The sequence below is a fragment of the Vombatus ursinus genome, unplaced genomic scaffold (assembly GCF_900497805.2).
Source record: "Vombatus ursinus unplaced genomic scaffold, bare-nosed wombat genome assembly UNPS02014768.1, whole genome shotgun sequence".
Lineage (NCBI taxonomy): Eukaryota > Metazoa > Chordata > Mammalia > Diprotodontia > Vombatidae > Vombatus > Vombatus ursinus.
Window position 1 is genome coordinate 35,940,878 of NW_020954546.1, and position 24,990 is coordinate 35,965,867.

Sequence of the window (24,990 nt, forward strand, 5' to 3'; positions counted from 1 at the left end):
CTCTAGATGTGGATAGCAGTTTCCTTCATGAGACTTTTGGAGATCTTTGCATTGCTGAGAAGGGCTAAATCTATCAATGTTAGTCATCGCACAACGTGGCTGTTACTGTGTACAATGTTCTCCTGGTTCTGCTTACTTCACTCATCATCAGTCCATACAAGTCTTTCCAGGTAAAACCCTATGATCTTAATGACTTCTAAGGTCCCTTTTTAAATCTGTAGCCCTATGATTTCAATCAGCTATAACTAAGTGCTATTTCATAGCACTTCACTTTTCTTATCTCATTTGATCTTTATGTAAAGGGAGAAGGTTCTTCTCTACTTCAGTTGAGGTAGTCACAGAAAGCCCAGAACATAACCACAACTAAACAGAGTTAAGCCTCAGTCATCCTATGAGGTACAAACACCTCTCTAAGCCAAGAAGGAAACGACACTGCTAAGTAAACAAATTAGCAAAATTTTGGACAAATGATGGCCTTCCCAAGATGGAAGAGTTGGAGACACCACAAACCAGGAAGTGCTTGTGAAAGAGATCTCTTCAAGATTAGGGGAGAGAATCTGTTTCTTTTTTCCTGAAAGGGGAGCTACTAGTCCAGGAGGAAAAACTGCATCCAGCAGACAGCCTCAAGACGAACACTTCAGAGAGACAAAGATAGAGGGAGATAGTCACCTGTGGAAGAAAGTAGCCAATGTGGGATTGCAAAGGGGAAAAGGATGTCCAGGCCCTGCAGCATCACAAGTTAGAAGTTGCCATGAAACTTCCCCACTATTAACTGAGGATACACTCTCTCACAAATACATAAAACATTCATGGGAAAAGTAGGCTCAAACTTTGCATACAATGGTAGTGAAACATGCATGTAGAATGTACTTGTAGCAAAGACAACTCACAATTACTGGTACCCTAGGCCTAGAATTCCATTCTCTCTTTGTAGAGTCCTTTAAAAGCCTTCTCCCTGCTCTCCAGTATTGCTAAGCTGGTTGAACCTAAGAACCATAGCTATTATTTACCCCCATTTTACCGATAAGGAAACAGATGTAGAGAGGTTAAATAACTTGTTCATGTTCAGACAGCTATAGTGACAGGTTAGATTCAAAACTAGGTGTCTCCTGACTCTAAGTCCAACACTTTTCCTACACTATTCCCCCTTTTCTCATATGAATAATTTAAAAAACAAAAACCATAAATGCTATGGGAGTTTATAATAGTTGAAGTATCACTTCAAACTGGGATGATTCCTTTAGGAGGTAGAATCAGTTGGGTCTTAAAGATGAGTGGAATTCCAATAGAAGGGTCTAGAACATAAAGGTAGACATTGAAAAATGAAAGGTGCTCTTGCCATTTGGTAAATAGATCAATGATGCAGATAGAGGGTGCAATGGATAGAACTCTTGGCTTGGAGTCAGGAAGACCTGAGTTCAAATTCAGCCTCAGACACTTACTAGTTGTGTGACCACAGGCAAGTCACTTAACCTGTCTGCCTCATCTGTCAAATGAGCTGGAGAAGGAAATGGCAAACCACTCCAGTATCTTTGCCAAGAAAATCCTAAATGGGGTCACAAAGAAAAGGACCAAACTGAAACGACTGAACAAGGTATAGATCTCTGTGGTTGGAACGGAATGTCAGTCAACACAAATTTATTAAGGACCTGCTATGTGCCAGGAACTGTTTTAAGAGCTGGAGATACAAACATGGAAAAAGAGAGACAGTCCCTGCTGTTAAAGAGCTTACAATTTAATAGAATGTCAACATAGGGCAATATTAAGAAATCAGCTTGGAAAGGTAGGTTTTGAAGAACCTTGAATGTCAAGCTTGTTTAGACTATCCTGTGTAGGCAGCAATGTTAAAAGACTGAAGGGTTTTAAAGAGCATTTAATTGTGTTTGCTTTGCTCTTCCGGGCACCAACCATATCTTCGTGAGTGGCCTCACTACAGTCTATTCGCGCATAGACATGTTTCTTTGCTACCCATTAGAGGGAAAACAAAATGACAGAGTGGGAAGATGGACTCAGCCTACCCGGTTTATACAAGCAGCACTGCCTCTTACATGGTGACTTTCTGTTGTCAGCAACACAGAGGCGGTGAGGACGAGGCTTTTTTTCCAAGCGCATGGAAGCTGGCACACCTCCCCACCCAACTGGCCGAGTTAAGCCCAGCTCACAAGCCTGCCCCTCCACTTCCAAACTCCAGAAAGCCGCGCAGCCGCAGTCTAACCCGCAGAAAGCGAGCCAGACCAGGCGGCCGGGCCCGTGGCCAGAGTCCCTCAGCGAGCCAAGGCTGCGGGGCTCCCCTGCCCCTAGAACACCAGTTTCCTGATTGGTTCTCTTCGAGAAAGACGGGCTCTTTCGGCCAATCACGGAACAGTCGGGCAGCGTGCGTCTATTCCTGCACGCCTGTGGTTTTCCCAAAGAGTGTGGGCAGTTGGGCGCGGTTAGGAATCTGTGAACACTTAAGAGCGAACCGCAAGTTCTGCTGAATTCATACCACACCCTTGCCCTGGCCCTGGCGCCCCCACCCCCATCTGAGGCAGAACCATTCATGAACAAACCTGAGCACCCACCAGGCCACTTCCACCTCTAAAGCCTGTGCTCTGTGTCCCAGGGAAGTCCGCCCTACCCCAGAGTCCCCTGGTCCCCCACCGCATCCACTTCCAATGCTTTTAAAGGACTCTACCCCAGGAGCCCCTCCAGCTTCTTTGGACTCGGAGCCCTGGGTACCCATGGTAGGGAGGAGCGAGGGCCTTAGGCACCAGGAGTCCCGCCTGACCTGCAGCCTCTCCAGAGAAGGGAAAATTATGTAAGATCTTAACCCCTCCCCATTCTTCTTGAGACTGGGGCAGTGGATAGAACTCTAGGCCTAGATACAGTCAAGGAAGACTTGAGTTCAAATCCAGCCTCAGTCACTTACTAGCAGTGTGACTATGAGCAAGCCACTTAACTTTTTTCTGCTTCAGGGTTCTCAGCTGTAAAATGGGGTTAATAATAACACCAACCTCTCAGGGTTGTTGAGATCAAATGAGATAATTCTGTAAATCCCTTAGCACGTTTATTGTTCAGATGTGTCTGACTCTGTGACCTCATTTGGGGTTTTCTTGGAAGATACTGAAGTAGTTTGCCATTTCCTTTTCCAGCTCACTTGACAGATGAGGAAACTGAGGCAAACAGGGTTAAGTGACTTGCTTGTGGTCACACAACTAGTAAGTGCCTGAGGCTGGATTTGAACTCTGGTCTTCTTGAGTCCAGACTCAGAGCTCTAGTTGCTGGGCCACCTATCTGCCTCAAGCACATAGTAGGTGCTTAATAAAGCCTTCCTTACCTCCATCTGTCCCTCCCTTCTTTCCCCAACCCCCTTCAAGGCAGGTCGTAGATTTGGAGTTGGAACAAGCTGGATCAGCTTCACTAATAAGTCACTTCTCTCTAAGCTTCAGTTTGGAAGTTGGCCTAGGTATCTAGGGTCCCTTTCAGCTCTAAATCCCAATGTCTACAAATGAAGAATAGCACTGAAGTGTTTGGAAGAGATAAAAGCACCAGATAGAGGTAAAATGGGATTATCTAATATCCTTCTAGGACTCTTCCACAAATAAAGTTTATACTCCTTTCTCTATAGTCAGGACAGAGGAGAGTGGCTTGTCTCAGGAGGAAAATAGGGACAGAGGGCAGTGCAATGTGGGACGGGGAAGAGATGTAGCAAAAGGGACCAAATCCAAGACCAGTGTGTTTATTAGAAAGACAGTTTGTAGAGGAGGGGGGGTTTCCTTCCCCTTTTGGGACTTCGCTAAAGTTTAGCCAGGTGTGGTTCATTTTCCTTTGTGCTCTGGGGTGGGGCTGGCAGGAGGTAATTCAGTTGTCCCTGTCCCTGGCTGGTCCTTGGGTTTCTGGGCCACTCCAGCCACCAAAGCCACATTCCTTAGGTAGTAGGCATTGAAGCAGCTGGTCTGTCCATACCCAGGGGTCTCATCACAACAGAAATCAGTATCCCTCCATGTGTCACGTCGGGAGCCACAAAGATCTTCGATGAAGGCTGATTTCTATGAGAGTGGTTGCAAAGAAAAGTGTGGGGGTTCAGATTATTGGAAAGCAAAGACAACTTGGTGCCAATGGTTAAAGAAGATACATTTAGCCATGGAAAGATGTCGAAAATGCAGCTTTCCTAGAATTGTTCCTAAATGACTTTTTTTTTTTTGGCTAGCCAATGGAGTTAAGTGACTTGCCCAGGGTCACACAGCTAGTAAGTGTCAAGTGTCTGAGGCTGAATTTGAACTCAGGTCCGCCTGACTCCAGGGCTGATACTCTATCCACTGTGCCACCTAGCTGCCCCTGAATTGTTCCTGTTTTTCCTCCACCCCCCAGATCCTTGTCACTCTTTTCTCTATTTTCTCCCAGTGGTCCTTGTCAACCCCAGGCCCCCTTCCTCTTCCACTGGAACTCTTCCTAGGGCCTTTTTCGTGAGAAGCACAGCTCCTTTACTCCAAAGCTGGAGTCCAGATGACAGACAGATGTGCAAATCTGGAAATGCTACAAGGGGGCCTGGGAGTTGGAGATAGGAGAATGGGGCCTAGCTTGAGGCCCAGAAGAGGCATAAGAAGAATGGTGGTAGAGAATGGAGTTGAAATTTCTGGAGCTGAGAAAATTCTCCTCTTCTCCCTTTCCGCTAAAAAGGCCTCATCGCTTCCATTTGTATATTCAAGGTACCGAAGAGAACAACACATGTGTCTGGCCTACCCAGCATCCCCTCTGTCTCTCTCCTGCTCCTTACCTCCTCCTCTGCACAGAACCCTCGTTCTGGTGGTGGCAGCTCGCAGCATCGGGCCGTCATGTTCCGGATAAGCCCAGGAATCTGTTTACTGAATGGGGGAGAAAATAGCGTGCCTTGTAGCAACTTTCTCTCTTTTCTTCCACAGAAAATTCTCAGCTCAAATGATAACTCATGGGGGCCAAGCACGGACTCATGCCATCCTGCGTCACTTTCTTCATGGGATCGTAGGTATTTGGGGAAAATTAGACGCCTGCGAACAAGGCTTTGCATCTATTTCTCTGTGAGTACTGTGGAAAGGGAGAGCAGACTTACTGCTTGGTGAGCACCTTTCGGTGTCCACAGAGCTGGTTCATGGTATCAGGAGTAATCCGGCTGAGGTCAATGGTCAAGATGTCTCGATCGTAGTTGGGGTAGGGAGCATGGCGAGCAAAGCAGGCATCACGGGCTGACAGGGGTGAGCGGTGGCAGCATGTGTGGTGATGAGTCTTAATTGCCATTTCCTCCTCACAGTAACTGTCCAGAACATCCTCCCACTGTGGGAGAAGGTAGAGAGAGGTCAGGGTTGGAGTGGTGGGGACAGGGAAAGAGATAGGGACAACCCTCCCTCAGACTCTCAGGTCGGTATGTCATCGGAAGCTGTGAGGTTTGGAAGGTTAGCCTCATCTGAGGAAGGCATGGACCTAGGGCTTGTGAAGTCTACATGGGTGCGGGCAGAAAGGAGGAAGGTTGGAACCATTCATGGGGTATTGTCAGATAACCGCGGAAGGAGATAAGACAGGTCAATGGATGGACGGGGTAGGTTAGAGACTGGTGGAACATATCGGGGCCCCAGGTGGGTGAGGGCCAGAAATATTTGGGACCAGATGCTGGAGATGTTTGCAGGTTGGAGACAGATGAATGCATGTAGGAGATGGACGGATGGGCAGGATCAGAGGTCGGAGGTGGACGGACTGATGAACAACAGGACCAGAGGTTGGAAGCAGACTGCTGGGACGGGATCAGGCCGGAGGTAGATGGACTGATGGGCAGGATCAGAGATCAGAGGTAGACGGACTGATGGACAGACAGGATCAGAGGTCGGTCAGATGGTGAGACCACAGATTGGAGGGGCCTTCACTTACTGCCTGCCGGGCACAGGTGTGATTGTCTCCTTGGTGGCAGCAGCGCCTGAATTTGCCCTCCAACTGCATCAGGGCCCGGAGCTGCGGCTGGATGTTGTCCATTGATAGGAGTCCTCGGGGAAGAGATCGGAATCGCCGTAGACGGCAGATGTTCCTAACATTGCCCCGTGTGGGGACTCCTGGGGGGAAGGACAACTCCAGGCCAGAGGAAGGCCTGGGGGTGTGAGTGGGGCAGGGCCCAGGGAGAGGCTGGTAGTCTGGCAGGGAGGTGTGCTCTTGGAAGCAGGAGAGGCGGGCCTCTCCCTGATGCGAACAGCATGAGTAGGCTCTGGTCTTGACTGAGAACTCAGCCTCACAGAACCGAAACAGGGCATCTGCCCACTAGAGCAAAAAAAGCTGGTCATTCCAGAAGTCTGATGCCCACATCCCCTTCTCCTTTCAGATTCAGACACAGACAAATATCCAGGAAACAAACAGATCCTACTCTATCTACCTCCTTACTTGGGAGACCCAGAGCAAATATATTGAGAAAGAGAACCAAGACGCTCCATCACTTCCCATCTCAAGCTTCCTGCCTAGGTGCTCTCTTCCCTCCCAACTTGGCCCATGAGAACGTGGTCTTACTCTGACAATACTCACCACAGCCGTCGCACAATCCAATTGGTTTGTTTTGAGGCGGCAGCAATCAGTATATCCCGTCTCCAGAAAGTTGAGGGCATTACCCTGGCGGCTGAGGTGGGAGTAGCCGGTTTGAGGCAGGTTCCAGGGGCCATATACCACATGCTTACGTTCAGGGAAGCAGATCCGGTTTATGTTGTCTGGGGAAGGGCGCCCAGGGGGGAAGCCATCTAGTTTATGACTCCAGCCCCTGCTGTGGGAATCTTGCTGGCAGTGATGGGGCTTGTTGGGATGTGAAAACTCTGGCCCAGGATGTTCATTGATCATCTGGGGAGTTGTCATTTCTGGATCAAGGAAAGGCAGGGTGAGACAGGGGATGGGAGAAAGAGGAACAAGGCTATACCTTGAGGAGGTGGGGGTTGGGAGAAAGGAATGGGAGAAGGTGGAAGCTCAGGGAGAGGGTCCATTTAGTGGAGGCAGGTTATTGGAGGGAGAGACTGGAATAGCACAGAGGAGAAAGACAGAGACTGAGGCATTCATTCTTAGGTCTTACCATCTCTCTGGGCATTGGGGTGCCCTTCAGGATGAGAGGGATCGACTGGGAGAGAGAGGAAAGTGGTCAGAGATGGGGACCCCTGATTCGTAAAGCCCCAGGGACCAACTTTTCTCCTTGGACTAAAACAGGAGACTAAATAGGAAGAGGAATTTGATGAGGTAGCTAGTTTTGTATCATGGAAGGAAGTCAAGAGATCTGGGTTTTAGCCCTGGTTCTACCACTGACTAGCTGGGTCACTCTAAGCATGTTACTACCATCTCTGCTCCTCGGGTTCCTCCCTCATCTGCGAAATGATGAGGGTGGACTAGATGATCTCTGATTCCTTCCAGGTCAAAAATGGTATGACTTACTTTCTTTCTGCTCTTGTGGGGAAAATCCATGATCCTTTGGAGGGTGGAAAGGACACTCCACTGTGGTGGGGAGAAAATGGAGTAAGTGTAACTAACATCCCAAGGTTGGGACAGAGTCATCTCCAGAGGAGAGGATGTGTTATTCCCCTTCCTTGTTGGGGACAGTAAGAAGGGGTGATCATCAGATCCGAGAAGGGAATTTCTTTGGGGTCGGAAAGATCCATTGATGAAGTGGTAGAGGCAGGAAAGTAGACAGAATGAAAGGAATTACCTTCTTTCTGCTCCACGGGTAAATGCTGAGAGGGCCGCACCTCCTCTTGGAGAGGTATGGCTTCGTTAGGAATGGGCACTATTAGGAGGGGAAGAAGATAAACAAAATGTCTTCTCCTTTCACTAGACAGGGCCCTAGACTCAGAGGAGAAGGGGGTTCACATGGAAAGTCTCTGCCATTCTCCACCCCCATGAGAGCAAAGCTATATGGTACAAGATTGGGGTTGGACTGATTGGAGGGGATGGGAAATCTTCCAAAGGGTCAGGCAGTCTAGGCAATACAAGATGGTGTCTAATGGCAGTTGGGATATGACCGCTGTCCTGTGGAAAGGGGAATGGGAGTTGATTTGCTTGACCCCAGAGGGGCTGAACTAGAATTAATGGGTAGTTATTATATGGAGGTAATTTCAGCTCAAAGAGAGGAAAAACTTTTTTAACAGCTAAAGTTGTTAAAACTCTACTAATAATTTAGGATGCCGTAGCGAATTCACCATCATTGGAGGTCTTCAAGTGGAAATGATTTGCACGCTTTTGGAGGGTAGGAGGTGGATTGCTAGGGAACCTTTGAAATTTCTTCTAGTTCTTGGATTCTAGTACTCTGTGGGACTCTTTGTGCCTGGAGAGAATTGGAGACCCTGCCATCTTGGGAGACAGGAAGAGGGACAGACTACAGCGTCACTCACCTTTCTTCTCCAGAGGGATTCTCTGAGGTCTCTGTGCCTGCTGCAGAGGAACGTCTTCAAAGATGTCATCCACTGTGGGGAAAGGAGACAGGAAGGGACTGGGGGGAGCTGGAAGGCTCTAGAGGGAGGGAGATTTCCCTCCCTGTTTTTAGGTATCTGTTCTGCTACCCAACTCCCACCCAGCCCTGGAAGAAGGGAAGATGGAGCCAGACTTGAAAAGAGAAGATTTGGCATATATGCTGAAAGGGAGAGAGCTGGGACTTACCTGCTTTCTGTCCCTCAAATATATGCTGGGATGGGATGGGGTCTTTAAGGATGGGTTTCTGGGGCCTGGAAGGGGCAGGGGGTGCTGCATAGCCAACTAGGAGGAAATGGTTCAATCAGCCATGATTTCTAGGACCCTTCATCCCCCCACTCCCCCACACCTCCAAAACCCTCGTTACCTTCTTCTTGACTAAAAAACAGATGTTCTGGAATCACCTCTCTCTGTTCAGAAGGCTTGGGTCCTGAGGGGAAAACCAGGTAGAAGACTGGTCAGAGGGTCTGATATATTCCCAGTTCTTCTCCAGCTCTTTGCCAGTGAGTGTCTCTTGTTTTCTAACTATGAGAGGAACAGTGTTTGGGCAAGAGGGAAGGGCACGTACCTCACTGGCTCGCCTAAACCTGAGATGAAGAGATAGGGAGGCTGGGAAGGAGGGAGCTGGGACCAGGATTCAATTCGAGTCAGTGTTTTACTCTACTGTGAATTCCATAAGGACAAGGGACCACATCTTATTCACCTGTGTAGCCCCGAAGGGCCTAGCACACAGCCTTGTACCTATTGGGCACTCACATATTAAAAAAAAAAAATTGGACTGAATTTATTGAAAGCTACCGACACGCATGGACAAGCCCAGAGACTGACAGAGGGACCTCCTCCATGTCACCCTTGTTCTCCTTGCCTCCTTCTCCTTCCACGTGTTTTACTGAGATTGTCATCTGACTGGTGCCAGTGAGTGACCCCTCCATCCTGGCTCAAAGCCTCGCCCCAGCCTGGCCCGAAGGGAGTGTGAGGGTTGCTGAGTCATGAGGCTTTTCGGGGGCAGATGGAAGAGGCCTGAGTCTTTCTTTGGGCCTGGATCCCTGCCACTGGCTTTCCCTCAGGCCCCTGGGCTTTCCTAGGGCATGTTGTTCCTCTCTGCCCATGCCCACAGGAGCGTCTGCCGTATCTTCAGTGAAAGATGCTCTGGCTGGCTTCAGCTCCCATCCCACTGGGAGCACTGGTGTGGGGCCAGGCCCTCCATCCCTGCCCCAAGACCTTTTTTCTTCTCTCTCTTCCATAATTCCTCAGGCCCTTCTATGGTCTGTCCCTGATACACGCAGCCCCACCTACCCAGTCTGTCTCCACCAAGTAACCCATCCGGTGACTTGGATTAGCCCCCCCCCCTCCACTTTTTCCCCTTATTCTTGAAATGTGAGAACACAGAAGGCGAAGGCGCCTGGAGGAAGAGACAATGACCTAAGGGGCGATGAGGAGAGATATTTTGAGGAGTTTCTTTATCCCCAGCATCCAAGCTAGCTCAAGCATATGCAGCGAGATAATACACCTATCCAGTAAGATAATAAATATAAAGCGCTTTGCAAACCTCAAACCCTCTATGTGTTAGCTTTTATTATTATGTAATCTAACTTTCTTAATAGATGAAAAACTGAGACCCAAAGAGGTTGACTTGCCCAAGGTCTCACAGGCAGTAAATTGCATGCCTGGGATTCAAACCCAGGACCTCCGACTTTACATTCAACTTGCTTCCCACTGTAACATACCACCTGACCCCTTTTGGTGGTTCTCTTTCCCCTAACTCCTCTCCTCTGGCAGGGATGTTGAGGGCGTCTATGGGAGTGAAGAAACCGGATCTGAGCAGCCCCTCCCCTCTGTCTCTAGGATGCCTGAGTGAGCAGGTGGCGGTGGCAGGGCTCAGTGCTGGCCTCATCTTCGGCTCCTCGGGGAAGGAAGCAGCCTTCATCCTTCCTCCCCCCTTTTGGCCAGCCCCACTTCACTCATTGGTGAGGAGGATGTGTGGACACATTGCCGCCAGCCTCCCCATCCCCACCTTAGACACCGTCTCTTCCTCTGTGTCTCCAGCCTTTGCCTAGACAGGAAAAGGCACAAGCCCAGGGGCGGTGGGATACGAGGGAAGCTGCCTCTAGCCATCTATTAACTGCCAAACTAATCAGTTGGTACTGAAGCACAGAACTTTGGAGTTTGTAACAGAACTTTTCAGGTTTATAGAGACCTTTCCTCATACAACTGCCAAAATTTATGCGAGCAAAAACATTAATATTCCCATTTTACAAATAAGCAAACTGAGGCTCCGAATAGCTTATCCAGGGTCACAGTTATTGTTAGAGCAGTTTGAACCTAGACCTCAATATAAGACTCATATTGAAGTGTGCTTACCAGTATACAACACTGTCTTTAGTCAGTAACTCAGTTCCACAAATCTGTTAAGCACCTACAGTGTGCACAAGGCTTGTGCTAGGTGGTGGAGGGGGGGATCCTGGGACAGCTCCTGCTGGCATCAGTCCAGGCCCCAAGGAACTGGAACTCCATCCCCACCTCATCCCAGTCTTCGTCTCCCCCCCACCCCACTCGGGGCCCCCTTCCTCTTCTAGACCCCTTCCCCAGTCCTGACTCCAGCTCCCAGACTCACCTCCCTGAGAGGCTGAAGCCCCCAAAGCCAAAACCACGAAGACCAAGGCTGTTGTGGACAGGCACCCCATCGTGGGGCAGGCGTTGGGCATCAGAGCCCAGACGTTCTCGGGAGTTCTCAGGGACCAAAGCCTGTCTGTGGTTGCAGTTACTGCTGTTGTGATTTCAATGTGGTTCTGCCTGCTTTTATAGGGCCAGGCCTTAGAGCTACCGCCCTCCCCCAGGGCTTCCTGATGTGACTCACTCTAATCCCTGGCAACTTCCACTCCCCTCCCCCAGCTAAGGCAGAGGTCACAAAGATGCCTGTTCTGAGTGGGGGATTCCTAACTAGCAGAATTCCAGGGGCCCCCTGGAGTCGGCTCCTTGGGATTCCCCTTCTCTGACCTGATGGGAAGCTGTGGCTCGGGCTGCGGCTGGATATCCTCGAGCAGAGCTGTTTAGTTAAGCCTGCTGAGAGGAATCAGGAGGTTGGGGCTGGGGAACAGAGCCGGACACTCCGTGTCGGGGATGAGTTAATTCACTTGGTATTTTCATGGCAGGGAGAGAATCTTAGATTTGGAACTCCCTCTCCTTTCTTGGGCCTCGGCTCCTCTGTCACCCCTCCTTACCCCGATGTGGGGGTTCTGGGAGTCTGCGAGCTGCAGGAGCCCTGGGAGCCCAGGGGCTAAGTGAGGTAGCAGGACACATGTCTGTGGCCCGTCCTGCATACACTGCTGCCTTCATTCATGGGAAGCTGGGGATCCTGTCCTCCCCTCCGGGGCCAATAGGAGAGAGGAGCCTTTCCCCATTTCTTTTACCCCCAGGGCTGGCTGGGACCGCGGCAGACAACTGGAGGTTCAAGTTTTTATTTTCGTTCTTATTCTCTTCCACACTTTTCCCTCACTAGACCACACATTCCTCCTCTGGGAATGTCAAACCCAGGATGCTGGTCTTTCAGAGCAGAGAAGGGATGCTCTCGGTACCTCTTCCCACCAGCTCTAGCAGAGTTCCAGGGAAAACACCACAACGTTTTCCACTGGGAAGGACATCTCTGTTCCATTCTTTCTCCCACCATTCCTGAGGGAGGGCAGTGGCTCAGTCCCAAAGTCCCTCTACTCGTACTCATGATGTGACTCAAAATATTTCTTCAGCATTGTGGACCCTGGCATCCTGCAGCTCTCGAAGCCGACCGACTGCCTCTGTGACATCCCACTCTCCAAGCTGGCGACCGTCTCTGGTTCGAATGTTTACTGTCCTCTGACTTTGTTCTCTGGGACCCACCACTATTGGGAAAGGAAAAGACAAGGTAGGTGCAAGACAGGATGAAGCCGCATTGGTCCACTTGGGGTTCTGGGAGAGATCAGGCTCCCTGAAAATGCTTGTGGCAGAGGAGGAAGAGAGTTATATTTAGCTGTGCCCCTGGCGCCCAAGCCTTCAGCTGGGGAGGAGGGGAGGCTGAGATAAGAAGTAACAGTTCCTTCCCTTTCCTTTCCAGCTTCCCCACCCTATTATCGTTTCCAGCCAGGAATCCAGGGCTAGCGTTTGCAGTCTGCAAGAGACTGACAAAGAGAGATGAGAGAATGTCACAAACAACCCAGGACACAGATCCAGGCAGACTATGGCAGAAACGAAAACAAACAGGTAAACACACACACACACACACACACACACACACACACACACACACACACACACACACACACACACACACACACACACACTTTCTCTCTCTCTCTCTCTCTCTCTCTCTCTCTCTCTCTCTCTCTCTCTCTCACACTCGGAAGCTAGATGTTGGTGGGGACAGTCAAAAGCAAACCAGGGGAGGAATGTTTGTTTTCTACTTCTAAACATCTTGCACAAATGGCGACACCAAGGCCCTAACAAGATCACAGACCCTTGACATTAGTGATCTCATTTGAGCTTCACCACAGCCCTGTGAGGGAGCTTCATGTCCCCATTTTCCAGAAATGGAGACTCTTGGTCACTTGCCCATGTCACACAATCCTCAGATTTCTGAGGCAGGATTCAAACCCAGGTCCTCTTGAGTAGTGACTTATCCACTAGGCTACAGGTGATACTCCCTGCCCCAGAATGTGTCATCTGTGCCTCCATTCCCCAGGGCTCTTGTCCAGGATAAACAAGCAAAGACAATTACTTTAATAGCCCCATTAATCTTTCTTGTCCCTTTTTTTCTAAAGCTAAAAAAAAACCCAATTGGTTCCAGAGGTAAAGGAAGCTGGGTGGGAGAAGATGGAAACAGGCAGGGAAGCCTGGGCACTGGTATCAAAGCAGCTGTGTTCCAAGGAGATGATGAGCCTCAGAGAGTTTGAATGAGCTGACAGAAGTAAATTGGAGAGAACATCCAAGAACAGTTCTGCTCCCCATCTGGAACCACTCACCAAATTGGAAGTTATACTGGGAAAGCTGGGCACGCCGTACTCTCCGGCTGAGGGTCAGGCTTGGGTCCTTATCTAAGTCACCCGCCAGGCCTGCGGCCTGCAGGGCTCCCTGCACCTGGGTGAAGATTTGGGAGGAGACAATGAGAGGATGACTGGAAGGCAAAGGGCCTGCAAAGCCCAGCTGGGGACCTCGTATTTTTCCTCTTCGTGAACCTGACTGGACGACTAGCTCTTCACTCGGCGAGGCCTCCATCTCCAACACCCATCTCCAAGCAGTCACAAAATCTATTCCCAATGCCTACAATCCATTCCCTCATCTCTGACTCTCTCAAAACTTTTCTACCAAGATTCATGTGTCTCTTCTTTAGGAAGCCTTCCCTACTCCCCGAGGTAATGCTCCTTCCCTTTACTAATTCCCTTCTAAAGATCTGGTAGATGCTGTATTCCCCCAACAGAATGTAAGCTCTTTGAGGGCAGGGACCATTTGTGTTTGTCTTTGTAACCTCACTCCACACTTAGTAGGTGCTTAAAAGATTTCTTGAACACTTTGCCTTTCTCTCACACCTTCAATGGGTTCTCAGTTCTGGCCCCTTCCAAGCCCTAGCCCCAAGCTCCCTCCAGATCCCCCTCTCACCTCCCATGCATAACCCTCTTGCTCAACTGCCACGGGGATGACCAGAGCCTGGAGTGGAGACAGCCACAGTGGCCTGGGGTTGAGGGGAGAAACAGCGCAGAGTTACCCCTCCACAAGAATGGAATGGGGTCAATAAAGCCTGGGAAGAGAGACGTAATGAGAAAAGGGTGGTGAAAGAGTTTAGAGACTGGGGCTCGGTGTATCTGAGAGTTTCAAAGGATCACTGATTTACAGCTAGAAGGACCCTCGGAGGCCCCCACCCCCTTTTCCCATTCTACAGATAAAGACCCTGAGACAAAGTTGAATAACTCGCCTAGGGTCACACAGCCAGTAAACATAGGAAGTGAGATTTGCACCCAGGCCTTCCTATCTGCCCGGCCCCATCACAGCGCCTCCGGCAGGACAGAATGACAGAGGTCAGAAATTAGGGATCAGTGGTCTTACCATTTGCCTCCATAGTTCTCAGCCAGCACCCCCAACATTCTTTCCACTGAGCCCAGCACTGCTCGGTGAATAAGGACTGGGCGCTCCGGGACCCCCGTCTGCCTTAATGGGTGGGAAGGAGAATGTCAGAAACCGCAACACTCCAACCTTCTTCCCCTCTCCCAGGCCCAGGAAAGCCAGAGAAAGCTCCCCACAAGGCAGAAGTGGGGGAGAGCACCTTGAACAGCTGACACTTAATGAACGTGGGTCAAACTGAACTGTTTCTCATACACAATATTGATTTCCGGTAAACAGAACCAAGTGGCAGAGGAGAAAGACACTGTGTCCCATGGGACGGATGCCGAGGAGTACCACGAAGAGATACGGAGTGGGGAAACCTCCATACCCCACATATTGGAGGCCGAATCTCAAAGGCAGCTGGAAGTCAAGCTGTATTGTCCCGCACTGATGGGGTCTTCCCAGGGCATCCTGGATATGAACATCAATCTGGAGGAAGACAGTCCAGTACATGGGGTTAGTGAGAACCAGGGGCCTCGATAACTCCAACCCTTGGATCGTGTATCTGGACCTGAAAGGGACATCGGGCCATGTAGTCCAACCCCTTCATTTCAGAGAGGAGGAGACTGAAGATGAGGGAGATTATGTGACTTGCCCAAGGTCACACAGATTTCTGGGGGAGGATTTAAATCCAGGTCCTCTGACTATGACACAGGCAGTGGTTTGACCCTATGCTCCACCTGTCCCAACTCCCTAGCATGTCCCTTCATCCATCCACGTGTGCAGCTTACCTTGGGTCCATAAAATGCACCATCTCCAGGGTTCAGCTCCCAGGGCTCCCCAAACTCACCTAGGGCTTGCTGAAGGATCTACAGGATGGCAGAATGATGTCACTCTGGAATTCTATATTCAAGAAGTCTCACCCATTTTTCTCCCGCCTAGGAAGCAATGCTCTCTCCTCCCAGACAAACTCAGAAGGTGCCAGGACAGCTAATTCTTCCCCACCAACCCCATGGAGGTTTGTGGCTGCTGTTCTCACTGTCCCCTCCACTACTAACCTCTTCAGCCTTGTCCCAAAGGTAGGACTCCCCTAGGAAAGAAGACGGCCTAGTCGACAGCACCAGATGAAAGGAGAAGCCAAGGACCGTGTAGACAGAGCGAAGGAAATCAAGGCATCCTTGGATCTCAGACTCTAGCTGTGGGACAGGGAGACATGGGGAGGTGGAAGTTTGGTTGAGGGACTGGGGAGGTGTTAATGTCCAAGGGCCATGCTGAAAAGGAGGGACTGGAGGAGAAATAAGAGTGGAAGAGAGTGACCTTCAGGGTCACAGGGAATGGACAGGTATGTATGTAGGTACCTACAAAACTGAGATAATGTGGTGCTTCAAAGGGCACACGTGAGAGGGTAAATGAGTTAGTGGTAGCGGTGTTAGAAGCTTGTGGACAGTCATGCAAAGGAGGTGCAGGGATAACCTGATCTGGAGCACAGAAGATATGAGCATCATCCTGCTGGAACCTACGAAGTCGAGTCAGGCCCCCTAGACTCCCGGAGGCCTCGGTTCGGTGCAGGGCCCCAAAATCCGCCAGCCGCAGAGGCAGCTCCCGCCAGGACCGGGGGCGGTGTGAAAATATCAGGCTGGGTACGGCGGAGAAGAGGGCAGTGAGTCAACTCCTCTGACTTCCAGCCTCAAAGGAATGCTGGAGTCTGCCTCTCTGCCCCTGGAATGTCCTGTTGGCTCTTCTCTACCCATCCCCCATCCATCAAGACTGGGTTCAAAACTGAACTGCCCGAGTTCCCCGCCTGGCTAACGGCTCGCTCCTCCACCCCATGGGCCATCAGCGTTTATACGCTTCACTTTGTATTCCACTGGTTTCTACCTGTTGACGACTCTGTAACTGTTATGTCATTTAATGTGCGGTATCCTACCACCAGCTAGACAAGAATCTGGTGTCCTGACTCCACTACTCTGCAGCCACCAGTGTAGTGGAGGAGCTCTGTAAATGTTCGCCATTTTGCTAGTCGTACAAAGCGAGGGCTGGAAGGCACATTGGAGAACATGTAGTCTAACTGCTTCATTTTCCCAAGGTCGCACAGCTAGTTAACGGCAGAGGCAGGACCCCTAGTACCCAGGCCTCCTGACTCTCTTTCTAATAGCTCATTCGTAGCTATGCCAGCTCACCAGTGTGCAGGGCAGTTCATGGGCTTGAGAGCCAGCATGCCTCTCGGCTGGTTAGCGGAATGGTCATTTTGGCAATCAGCAGGCCCATCAGACTCTGGAGGCCGAAGAACAAACATGTCTTCGCTATAATGCTCCCAGTGTCCTGACTGCTCCCATAGCCTTGTAGAGAAGAGTGTTGGGGTCCTCACTTCTGAGAACCCTCGACGGGCATACTCATTCTGGAGGAGACAGGAGAAAATGAGAGCTCCCCGTCCCTCAGACCCCTAATCTAAGCCTTACATGATCAAAGCTCTTAGAGCACGTTCTCTTTTCCATGCTTTCTACCCCTTGATGCCCGATCCACCGCACATACACACATCGATACATTGTCCCTATCTGTTCTAGCTCCCTCAAAGGTGACTATCAGTTCTCTCCTAAGTGATCCCCCCTTTTCCTTGGCTTTTTCCCCTCAAGGTTCTGGTCCCACATACCCTGATGAAAGTCATCAGCGCATTATATACTCTTGTCCCTCGTGGCAGGAAAAAGCAGCTTCCAGGGCTCAGCTCATGGAAGAAGAAAAGCTCCTGGTCCTGGAGATCCACAAGCTGGGTCAGGGGTAGCCAGGGATCTCAGCTCCTCAGAGCTCCCTAGTCCCTGTTCAGTCCCAAGCCAGGCATTCCCTTCCTTCCAGTGAGATCAATCCTTTCTTCCCAGGGTCCAAACCGAGCCCCACTTCATGCCCTGGCCCTGGGGCCCAACACTGCCATACTTTCCCAATGCGTCTGTGGTCCTTTGCTGCTGCCTCTTCCCTCTGTTTCTCCCAGGCTCTCAGCCCCTCAACGGTGGGGAAGGAAATGCCATACACTCTCTGCAATGGCTCTTCAGCTCCTGAAGACCCCACCCATGAGGAAGATGAGTTCTGAGGGAGACACAGGAAACGGAAGGTGGAAGGGGCCCCGGAACAACCTCCACTGGGTGCCTGCCGGTGACGTGGGGTGCCAGCAAGTTGTCTCCAATTGCCCACAAAAGCCTATCTTGCCCTAACTCTAATTTTCCCTATCCCCATCAGCAGTGAGATGCCACCTTTCTGCTGGCTCCCAATGATTAGATCCTTAGGATTCATGTTCAATTCCTTTCTTTTGCATCCACAATTTGGTCTGAATTCCACTTCCTGTTCTGTTTTCCCTGTCACTGACACAAGGCCAAGCCTGCCCCTTCTTTCACTTATTTCCTAGGTGATGTCCCCTCGTCCCCTTCGTCGATCCTCCATCTAGGCCTCCTCAATCTCTCTCCCAGCCACCTGTGCCTGCTTAGATTACCATAAACGCCAGTCAGGAGTTGAACCTTCCTTCCATTTATCTCCCAGAATTACTAGTTTTCTAGCTATAACACACCCCACTGTCTTGCATATGAAAGTCAGCATCATGGTTGGGCTTCTATTGCTATCGATGGTGAATGTCTTCAAGCACCTTGCATTTCAAAAGTACTTTTAATGATTGTTCAAAGCACTTTTTACATATATTTACATGTAAATCATATATATTTACATGTGATTTACATATAACCTATTATATGTAGTTCATGTGTAATTTATTTCATCGTATCTATAGTTATCTCTAAAAAGTGGTCACATAAAGCAGAAAAGAGAAATTTAAGTCACTAAGAGTCAAGGGAATGGCCCCAAGGTCAGAGTGAGCTAATCAGGCCTAGAATCCCGATTCTTCTTCTGACTCTTGGTCCTGGATTCTTTCTCCATTTGGGGATATTTGGACCTGGGCTCTGTTTTAGCAAGGTAGAGTTAAGGCTCTACGTTTCACTTTCCCAAGCAGCTGAGCCTTCACCTAGCGCACTCCTCTAAAGCCAGAAGCCCATTCCCCTCCTCTCTGCCAGCTGTGTCTAACAGGGGTGGAGAACTTGCGACCTCGAGACCCCATGTGATGCTCTGGGTCCTCAGGTGCAGCTCTCTGACTGAACTCAAACTTCACAGAACAAATCCTTTTATTAAGGAGCAGGTTCCCCACCGCTGGACCCTTCCTGATCCTTATTCTGTCCCTGGCTCAGAGAAGCTTTTCTAGAACTCCCCCTCCAGCTTCTGCTCATTTACACTCTAGCCTTTCCCTTCACCACATACAGCAAAGTGGTCTGGTCTTATTTCTTTTTCTATTTTTTGAAAATATTTGCATTAATAAATGTCAGTACACGGAATGTCATAACTCTTCAGTTTTCCCCTCTTAAATCTCCATTAGAATTGTCTATTCCTATTTACTTTTCTGATGTGCTAATAGTGTGTACTCTAGTCTCACTTTTTTTTCTCTCCCAATCTGCATTATTTCATGTAGGTCTTTCTCTAGTTCTCCTAATTCTTCATAGATGCTGATATTAATTGCATTACAGAATTCCATTACATCAATATACCACAATTTATTTAAGCCCTCTTCCACCACTCAGGTTGCTTCCATTTTTTTTGGCAATAGCAAATAATGAATCCATGAAAATCTTTGAACAGCCATAATAAAAGACCCTAACAACCCTCAGAGAGTATATTGCTATCAATGGAATTATTATTCAATCAGAAGTATAATTACTTTTGTAACTTTTACTGTGTACTGCCAAGTTATTTTCTAAAACAATTCTGCAAGTCTGGAATTCACTAACGATGGATGAATGTACTTTTGCCCCACTCCCAAAAGCACCGATTTTGCTACTTTTAATTATTTTAACCAATTTGATTTAAAAAGAACTTACAAAATTGGCTTAATCTACATTTCTCTGATTATTAGAAAACATGAACAATATTTCAAGTTTTCTTGTATTGATACCTTTTGTTTTTACATCACTCTTATTTCTGAATATATCCAGTACTTCCTTCTGTCCTAAATATATTATTTTTTAAAAAAGGGAAAGATAGCAATTTGGCAAAAATAACCAAGATATACACTCAAATCTGATAGGCAAAGAAGGCAGGCATATTTTCCCTCCTCTTCTACGGTGCCAAACTTACATTATTACGTAGTGTTTGGTTTTGAAATTTTGTTTCTTTTGAAACTGTAGTCAATTTGTATTCCCTGCCCTGGTTTTCCTTGCTTTAATCTGCGGTTCTCTGAATTCTTCATATTCATCATTTCTTATGGCAAAAAGTTAGTTTTAAAGGACCTTCTTCCTTTAAAAATTCTTTATTATGAGAGGAAGTGTGTTGTAATGGATAAAAAGCTGGCCTTGGAGTCAGGAAAACTTGGGCTCAAGTCCTGCCTCTGACACATACCACGTGTCAGCCCAAGGTAAGTCACCTAACCTCTCAGGCTCCAAGGCAGCTCTCTTGGACTCTACGTTTCACTGACCCTGGTGGGGTTTCCTCATATGGAAGCTCCCTTTGTCAATAAAATCACAGGCCTAAACTCCATCCTTTCCCTTATCCCTGTTAATAAAAGGGATGATTCTGGAAGGGCTTGGGGATGATGGTTACAGTAGATATACATGTGGGTGACAAAAAAACCAAGACATCAATAAAAATTTATCTTAAGTTTATCTGATTTCGACATAGGTTATATCTATCATATATCACATTTCCCCAATTCACTATTATTTAAGTTACACTGTATAAACTTTATTTTTTATGTAATAAGCACATCCATATTGTCCCCAGGATAGTGGTTCACTATTCCCTTCTCCCCTCCCCAATAGAGCGAACAGAGAAAACCCGTTTTCCCCTCCTCCTTTCACTGACCGTCAGGAGCTTTAGCACACCAATCTGTCCTGTGTGTCGCAGGTGGGGGCCCTTGCAAAGGTCAACTGATGTGCCACATCTGGGAGAAGGAAGGGGGTGAAAGGATCAGCATCCCATATGTTTGACCCTCTAGTTTTCTTCTTTTCACAGCTTCCAGGCACTGAGGAAAGGTTGCCTGGTGACTGAGGAAGATATGGGAAACAAAACCAGCCCCTGGACCTACTGCTATGTCTTTTACTGTGGCAGAAGTGGACTTTTCTTCTAACAAAAAGAATAAACTTTTAACTACCCCTGGTCTCCACCACTTGTGTTCTTCTTACCCATACACTGTTGCAGTTGGCTCCTTTACTTTATCTTCAATCAGCTGAAGCTTAAAAGGGTTGTCCTGGGTGAGATGAAGTCAGAGGTGATATGTTATTGAGAGGAAGAAGACATTTTTTCCCTTGGGCCAAACTGATGTGGGAGAGTGCTGTTGTCTTCTCTGCTTGCCCTTGGCTCTCAGTGTCCCTGACCCCTTCTGACCTTAAAGAGCTGACAAAGCTGCTCCCGAGAGGCCTCCAGCCGCCGGAAAGGGTGAGCAGCAGCCACGATCTTCTGACATGCCTGCTCTAAACTGGGCAGCTCTGAGCCCCGCACTGTCCTAGAAAAAGAATTGGTTAATCTACACAAGAGAGGGACCTCTCCCCGTGTGCAGAACCAGCAATGGGCAGTGGGAGGGAGATCCCAGAGGAAAGAAGAGACACAGATGCTGTCTCTAAGTGATCTCTTAGAACCATTGAGGGAGACAAGACCCATTTGGAGAAGACAGAGGGACAGATACAGAGGCTATTGTGGGAGAGGGAGTAAGAAACGTAGAGAAAGACATAGTACAGAGAGTCCAGCTGAGTAAAGTTAAGGGCAATTAGCACTAAGGAGAATGGTCAGGAGAGGTTAAGCAGGTAAGGCCTAAAGGAACTGTAGATGAGAAAATCTGAAAGGAGAGGTGGATCACGAATTATAAGAAGTGAAGGGAAATCTGAGACCTGGGGATTAGGGTAAAGAATATCATTCCTTTCTCTCATTCTATGCTTGACAAATAAAACACATTTTTCACTCAAATTCCACTCTCTCAATGAAAAACAGAAAGCCAGGGGAAGCAGCACAGAGCACAGAGGAACATGGGGCCCATTCTAAAGAATCTTAACCTAGTCACTCTGCATTCTCCAAAATGAACTGCTCTACCTCCAAAAAGTGCTTACTGGTGGAAATAAAACAAAACAAACCCACCAACTCCTTTTGCTCTTATCCTCCCCTAACTCTTCTCCACTTACCGATTCCCTCCGAGGGATATGTCATGGTAGAATCCACCAAGGGTGCTGGGGCCACGGCAGAGGAGGGCACCCAGAAGATGTTCAGCAGCTGCCCCGAGAACATGGGCACTGGAATGCCAGAACAACTGGAGTCAAGAGAAAGGAGTCATCAGTATATTTCCCTCCAAACCTCCTGACCTTTAACCTTCTACATTTAATTAGCTCTTCTCTTTCTTAACCTCAGGTAACCTGGCAGGGCTGTAGTGGGGTGGAAGGAGATTAGACTTCAGGAATAAGGCAGATATGTAAGATGTCAGAGCTAGAGGGACCTCAAAGATTTTCTAGTTCAACCCCCTAATTTTATAGGTGAGGACAATGAGGCCCAGAGAAGGCCCAAAGTCAAACAACTACTTACTGGAAGAATCTGGACTAGAACACACATCTCCTGGCTCTCTGTCTAGTCCCATTTCTACTATCCACTCTGCTTCCTCCAGCAGTCATGGATATATAAAAAGAGGGTATAAGGTAAAGAAAGAATTATAGGTTTCCTTCTTTGTTCCACAGCATAATATACTCCCATCTATGTGAACCATTAATTAGGCGTACAACTCCATTTGTCTTTTGGTAACCCCATGTTAAACTTGCTTCTTAGGAAGGCCCTCAGGCAGGGCTCTATCTTAGTATCTTAACTTTCTTCTTCAGCACCAAAAATACAGAAATCTCTCTTGGTCTTCCTACCCTCCTCTCTTCCTCCCCCCAAATATCTCAGTGACAGTGGATTATATTTGAGTTAGATTAAAGTCAGCCTGCCTTAGCTGAGCAAACTAGGATAGGGGAAGGTGGAAGGCAGTCTGGCTGTGGGACAGACATGGTGCAGAAGAAAGCTCAGAGGACTGGAGCTAAGAGGTGAGCTCAGATCCTGGCTCAGCCCCTTGGTAACTGTATAACTTCGAGTAAATCACAGGAATGCTGAGCCTTAGTTTCCTCATTTGTAAAAGGAAAGGCCTAGACTACATAACCCTATATCTAAGACTCTGAGGGTGAGTGGAGAAGGCCAGTACACTTTTAAAGATGTATTTCAGATACTCCTCAAAGTAGTTACATGGGTTTAATGTCTTTACAATGTTGTGGGCCATCTGTCCTCTCTATCAGTATACCTGGATACTGTATTCAGGGGGAGGGGGGGAGGTCTGGATTTTGGGCAAGACACTTGAGCAGTCTGAGTCTTAGTTTTCCCATCTGTAAAAGGGACATTGTAATACTTAGCTGGACTCAACATGATGATTGTAGAAATCAAGTGAACCAGGGAACTATATAAAGTCTACGTAATTTCTTCTATTCAACACCCAACATAAACAGGTAAATAATCAACCTTAAAGGAAATGGAAAAAGCACTGGATTTGAGGTAAGGAGAAGATTCCATTGTGAGGATTAAATGAATATATATAAACCACATGACAAACTTTAAAGGGCTATATATGAATGTCAGCTATCAAATTAACAAGCTTGAAAGGCTTTGACTATGAACTTGGCGATGGACAAAATTCAACTCAGCTAAATCTGAACAGACTGCGTTAGCTGAATGTGGAAGAATATTTTTGGGCATAGCAATTCACAAAGTCTGTCTAGAAGGTGCAGAAGAGCTTCCATCTGCTTAGTAATGATAATAAAAGAAATCAAATGTTGGGGGTGGGGACAGGGTGGTATACAGCCATTCTCTTAGCCATATAGTTAAACTGAGGCAAATTAAAGTGCTAGGATTAGACTCAGGAATCCAGGTGGAATGTTTTCCAGCTCAGATGTCAACCTAACTTGGCTGTTGGGGGTCACTCACCGATTTTCCTTCAGGAGAATCAAAAGTCAGGAAGTCAAGGTCAGCGTCTCCCTCCAAGGGACGATCCATATCATAGGTGATTCCGTTTACTCGGGCAGCTACAGCAGTATCTGCCAAGGTAGGACTGGGATGGAGGGAGGGAAAGGGCAGGGTCAGGATTCCCACAGGGAGAGGGGTCAAATATTTTGTTCTATTCTGGAGATTAGGGTGCAGGAACACTGAACTTTGGAAGACTGCAACTTGCCATTTCACCCACAGAGAAGAAAACTAAGGAAGAAAGAATGAGATGAAAACAGAGAAATGGAAAATGTAATAGGAAAGGCTTTATAATAGAAGAATGGAAATCCAGGGCCAAGAAAGTACAATGGAATCTAGGCAGCTACATGGCCCTGTGGATGGGCCTGGAATCGGGGAGACCTGAGTTTGAATCTGGCCTCACTTACCAGCTGTGTGACCCTGGGCAAGTCACTTCACCTCCACCTGCCTCGGTTTCTTCATCTATAAAATGGGGATAATAATAGTACCTACCTCCCAGGATTGTGAGGATAGAGGGACGTAACAGTGCCTAGCCCCCAGCAGGCGTACGTGAAGGTCAGTTATTGTCATGGAAGGCCCTCTTCTGGGGGTCCTGCTTTACATAAAGCATAACACACCTCGGAGACGCTTTTAGTTGGGGGCAGCCGGCACGTACCTGATCCGCTGGGCTACCTGGTAGGGCGTGGTGCTCCAGGCCTCGCCGTCCACCCTCCGGCCTCCGGGAGCCAAGACCCGGATTGGCCGCCGCTCCCTCCGGGCCCTCTCCGCCGACCGCTCGGCCTGCGCGGCCCACAGCTCCTCAAAGACGCCCAACCTCTCCGCGAGCCAGTGGGGAAGGGCCGGCACCGGGGCCTGGGGGGAGAGCAGAGACGTGACGCTGGCGGGGCTTGGGGAGCCTGGGGGGAGGGGCTCCGGCCGCTGGACCCGGCGGGGCGGGGAGGTCGCCTGGGCTGGGGGGGAGGGGGTCCTGCACGCACCGTGTGTAACCCGCAGCCCGGAGCCCTCCGGATCCCGAGGGTCCGCCACGGCACACGCATGCTTGCGACCACCAAGCCGAGCTCGCACAGCCCTGCCCCGGAAACAGCTTTTGCCGGTCCCCTTCGTCTCCACCTGGCTTCCGGTCCTAGAGCGTCCTCGCCTATTGGCTAAGGAGACCGTCACTCAACTGTTCTGGGAACGCTTGAAAAGGCATACCCCAAGCAGCGCAGGGACCGCGGCCGAGGGTTCCGCCTGCCCGGACGGCCCGAGATGGAGCCCGGCTCTGAATCCCTCAGGCGTCCCAAGTGCAGCTTTGTGGGGGCCGAATCTGACTAACCCGACAACCTGGCACCTTGGGAAGTCGCCCAGAAGCATGCTCAGCCCCCTTTAACTTTAAATGAACGTGCAAATGAGCATGTGACAGAGAAGACCTCTAACACCTCACCATAGCATCCTCCTTCCTGGCTGCCTCTG

General features: G+C 48.9%; 2 protein-coding genes across 8 annotated transcripts; both read right to left on the reverse strand.

The window, feature by feature from the left end:
• Positions 1 to 3,702: 3,702 nt before the first annotated feature.
• Positions 3,703 to 11,215, reverse strand: LOC114043156 (extracellular matrix protein 1-like). Of its 3 annotated transcripts, XM_027862141.1 has the most exons (12): positions 11,045 to 11,215; positions 8,798 to 8,860; positions 8,620 to 8,715; positions 8,355 to 8,426; positions 7,673 to 7,750; positions 7,402 to 7,461; positions 7,049 to 7,093; positions 6,517 to 6,839; positions 5,878 to 6,258; positions 5,069 to 5,289; positions 4,757 to 4,844; positions 3,703 to 4,028 (listed from the first exon to the last, which is right to left on the reverse strand). In XM_027862141.1, the coding sequence occupies exons 1-12, from the start codon at positions 11,133 to 11,135 to the stop codon at positions 3,798 to 3,800; spliced, it is 1,749 nt and encodes a 582-aa protein (XP_027717942.1). In that variant the 5' UTR covers positions 11,136 to 11,215; the 3' UTR covers positions 3,703 to 3,797. The 3 variants fall into 3 exon arrangements, with proteins under 3 accessions (XP_027717942.1, XP_027717943.1, XP_027717944.1); XM_027862142.1 differs by lacking the exon at positions 7,049 to 7,093; XM_027862143.1 differs by lacking the exon at positions 5,878 to 6,258.
• Positions 11,216 to 11,872: 657 nt separating this feature from the next.
• Positions 11,873 to 24,602, reverse strand: LOC114043153 (threonine--tRNA ligase, mitochondrial-like). Of its 5 annotated transcripts, XM_027862132.1 has the most exons (18): positions 24,516 to 24,602; positions 24,194 to 24,390; positions 23,503 to 23,626; positions 21,690 to 21,814; positions 20,902 to 21,019; positions 20,700 to 20,764; positions 20,380 to 20,458; positions 17,425 to 17,574; positions 17,147 to 17,245; positions 16,677 to 16,894; positions 15,970 to 16,132; positions 15,555 to 15,692; positions 15,288 to 15,365; positions 14,885 to 14,985; positions 14,500 to 14,601; positions 14,056 to 14,128; positions 13,422 to 13,536; positions 11,873 to 12,305 (listed from the first exon to the last, which is right to left on the reverse strand). In XM_027862132.1, the coding sequence occupies exons 1-18, from the start codon at positions 24,573 to 24,575 to the stop codon at positions 12,157 to 12,159; spliced, it is 2,154 nt and encodes a 717-aa protein (XP_027717933.1). In that variant the 5' UTR covers positions 24,576 to 24,602; the 3' UTR covers positions 11,873 to 12,156. The 5 variants fall into 5 exon arrangements, with proteins under 5 accessions (XP_027717933.1, XP_027717936.1, XP_027717935.1 ...); XM_027862135.1 differs by lacking the exons at positions 24,194 to 24,390; positions 24,516 to 24,602 and adding an exon at positions 24,031 to 24,187; XM_027862134.1 differs by lacking the exon at positions 11,873 to 12,305 and having other exon boundaries at positions 14,500 to 14,597.
• Positions 24,603 to 24,990: the final 388 nt, after the last annotated feature.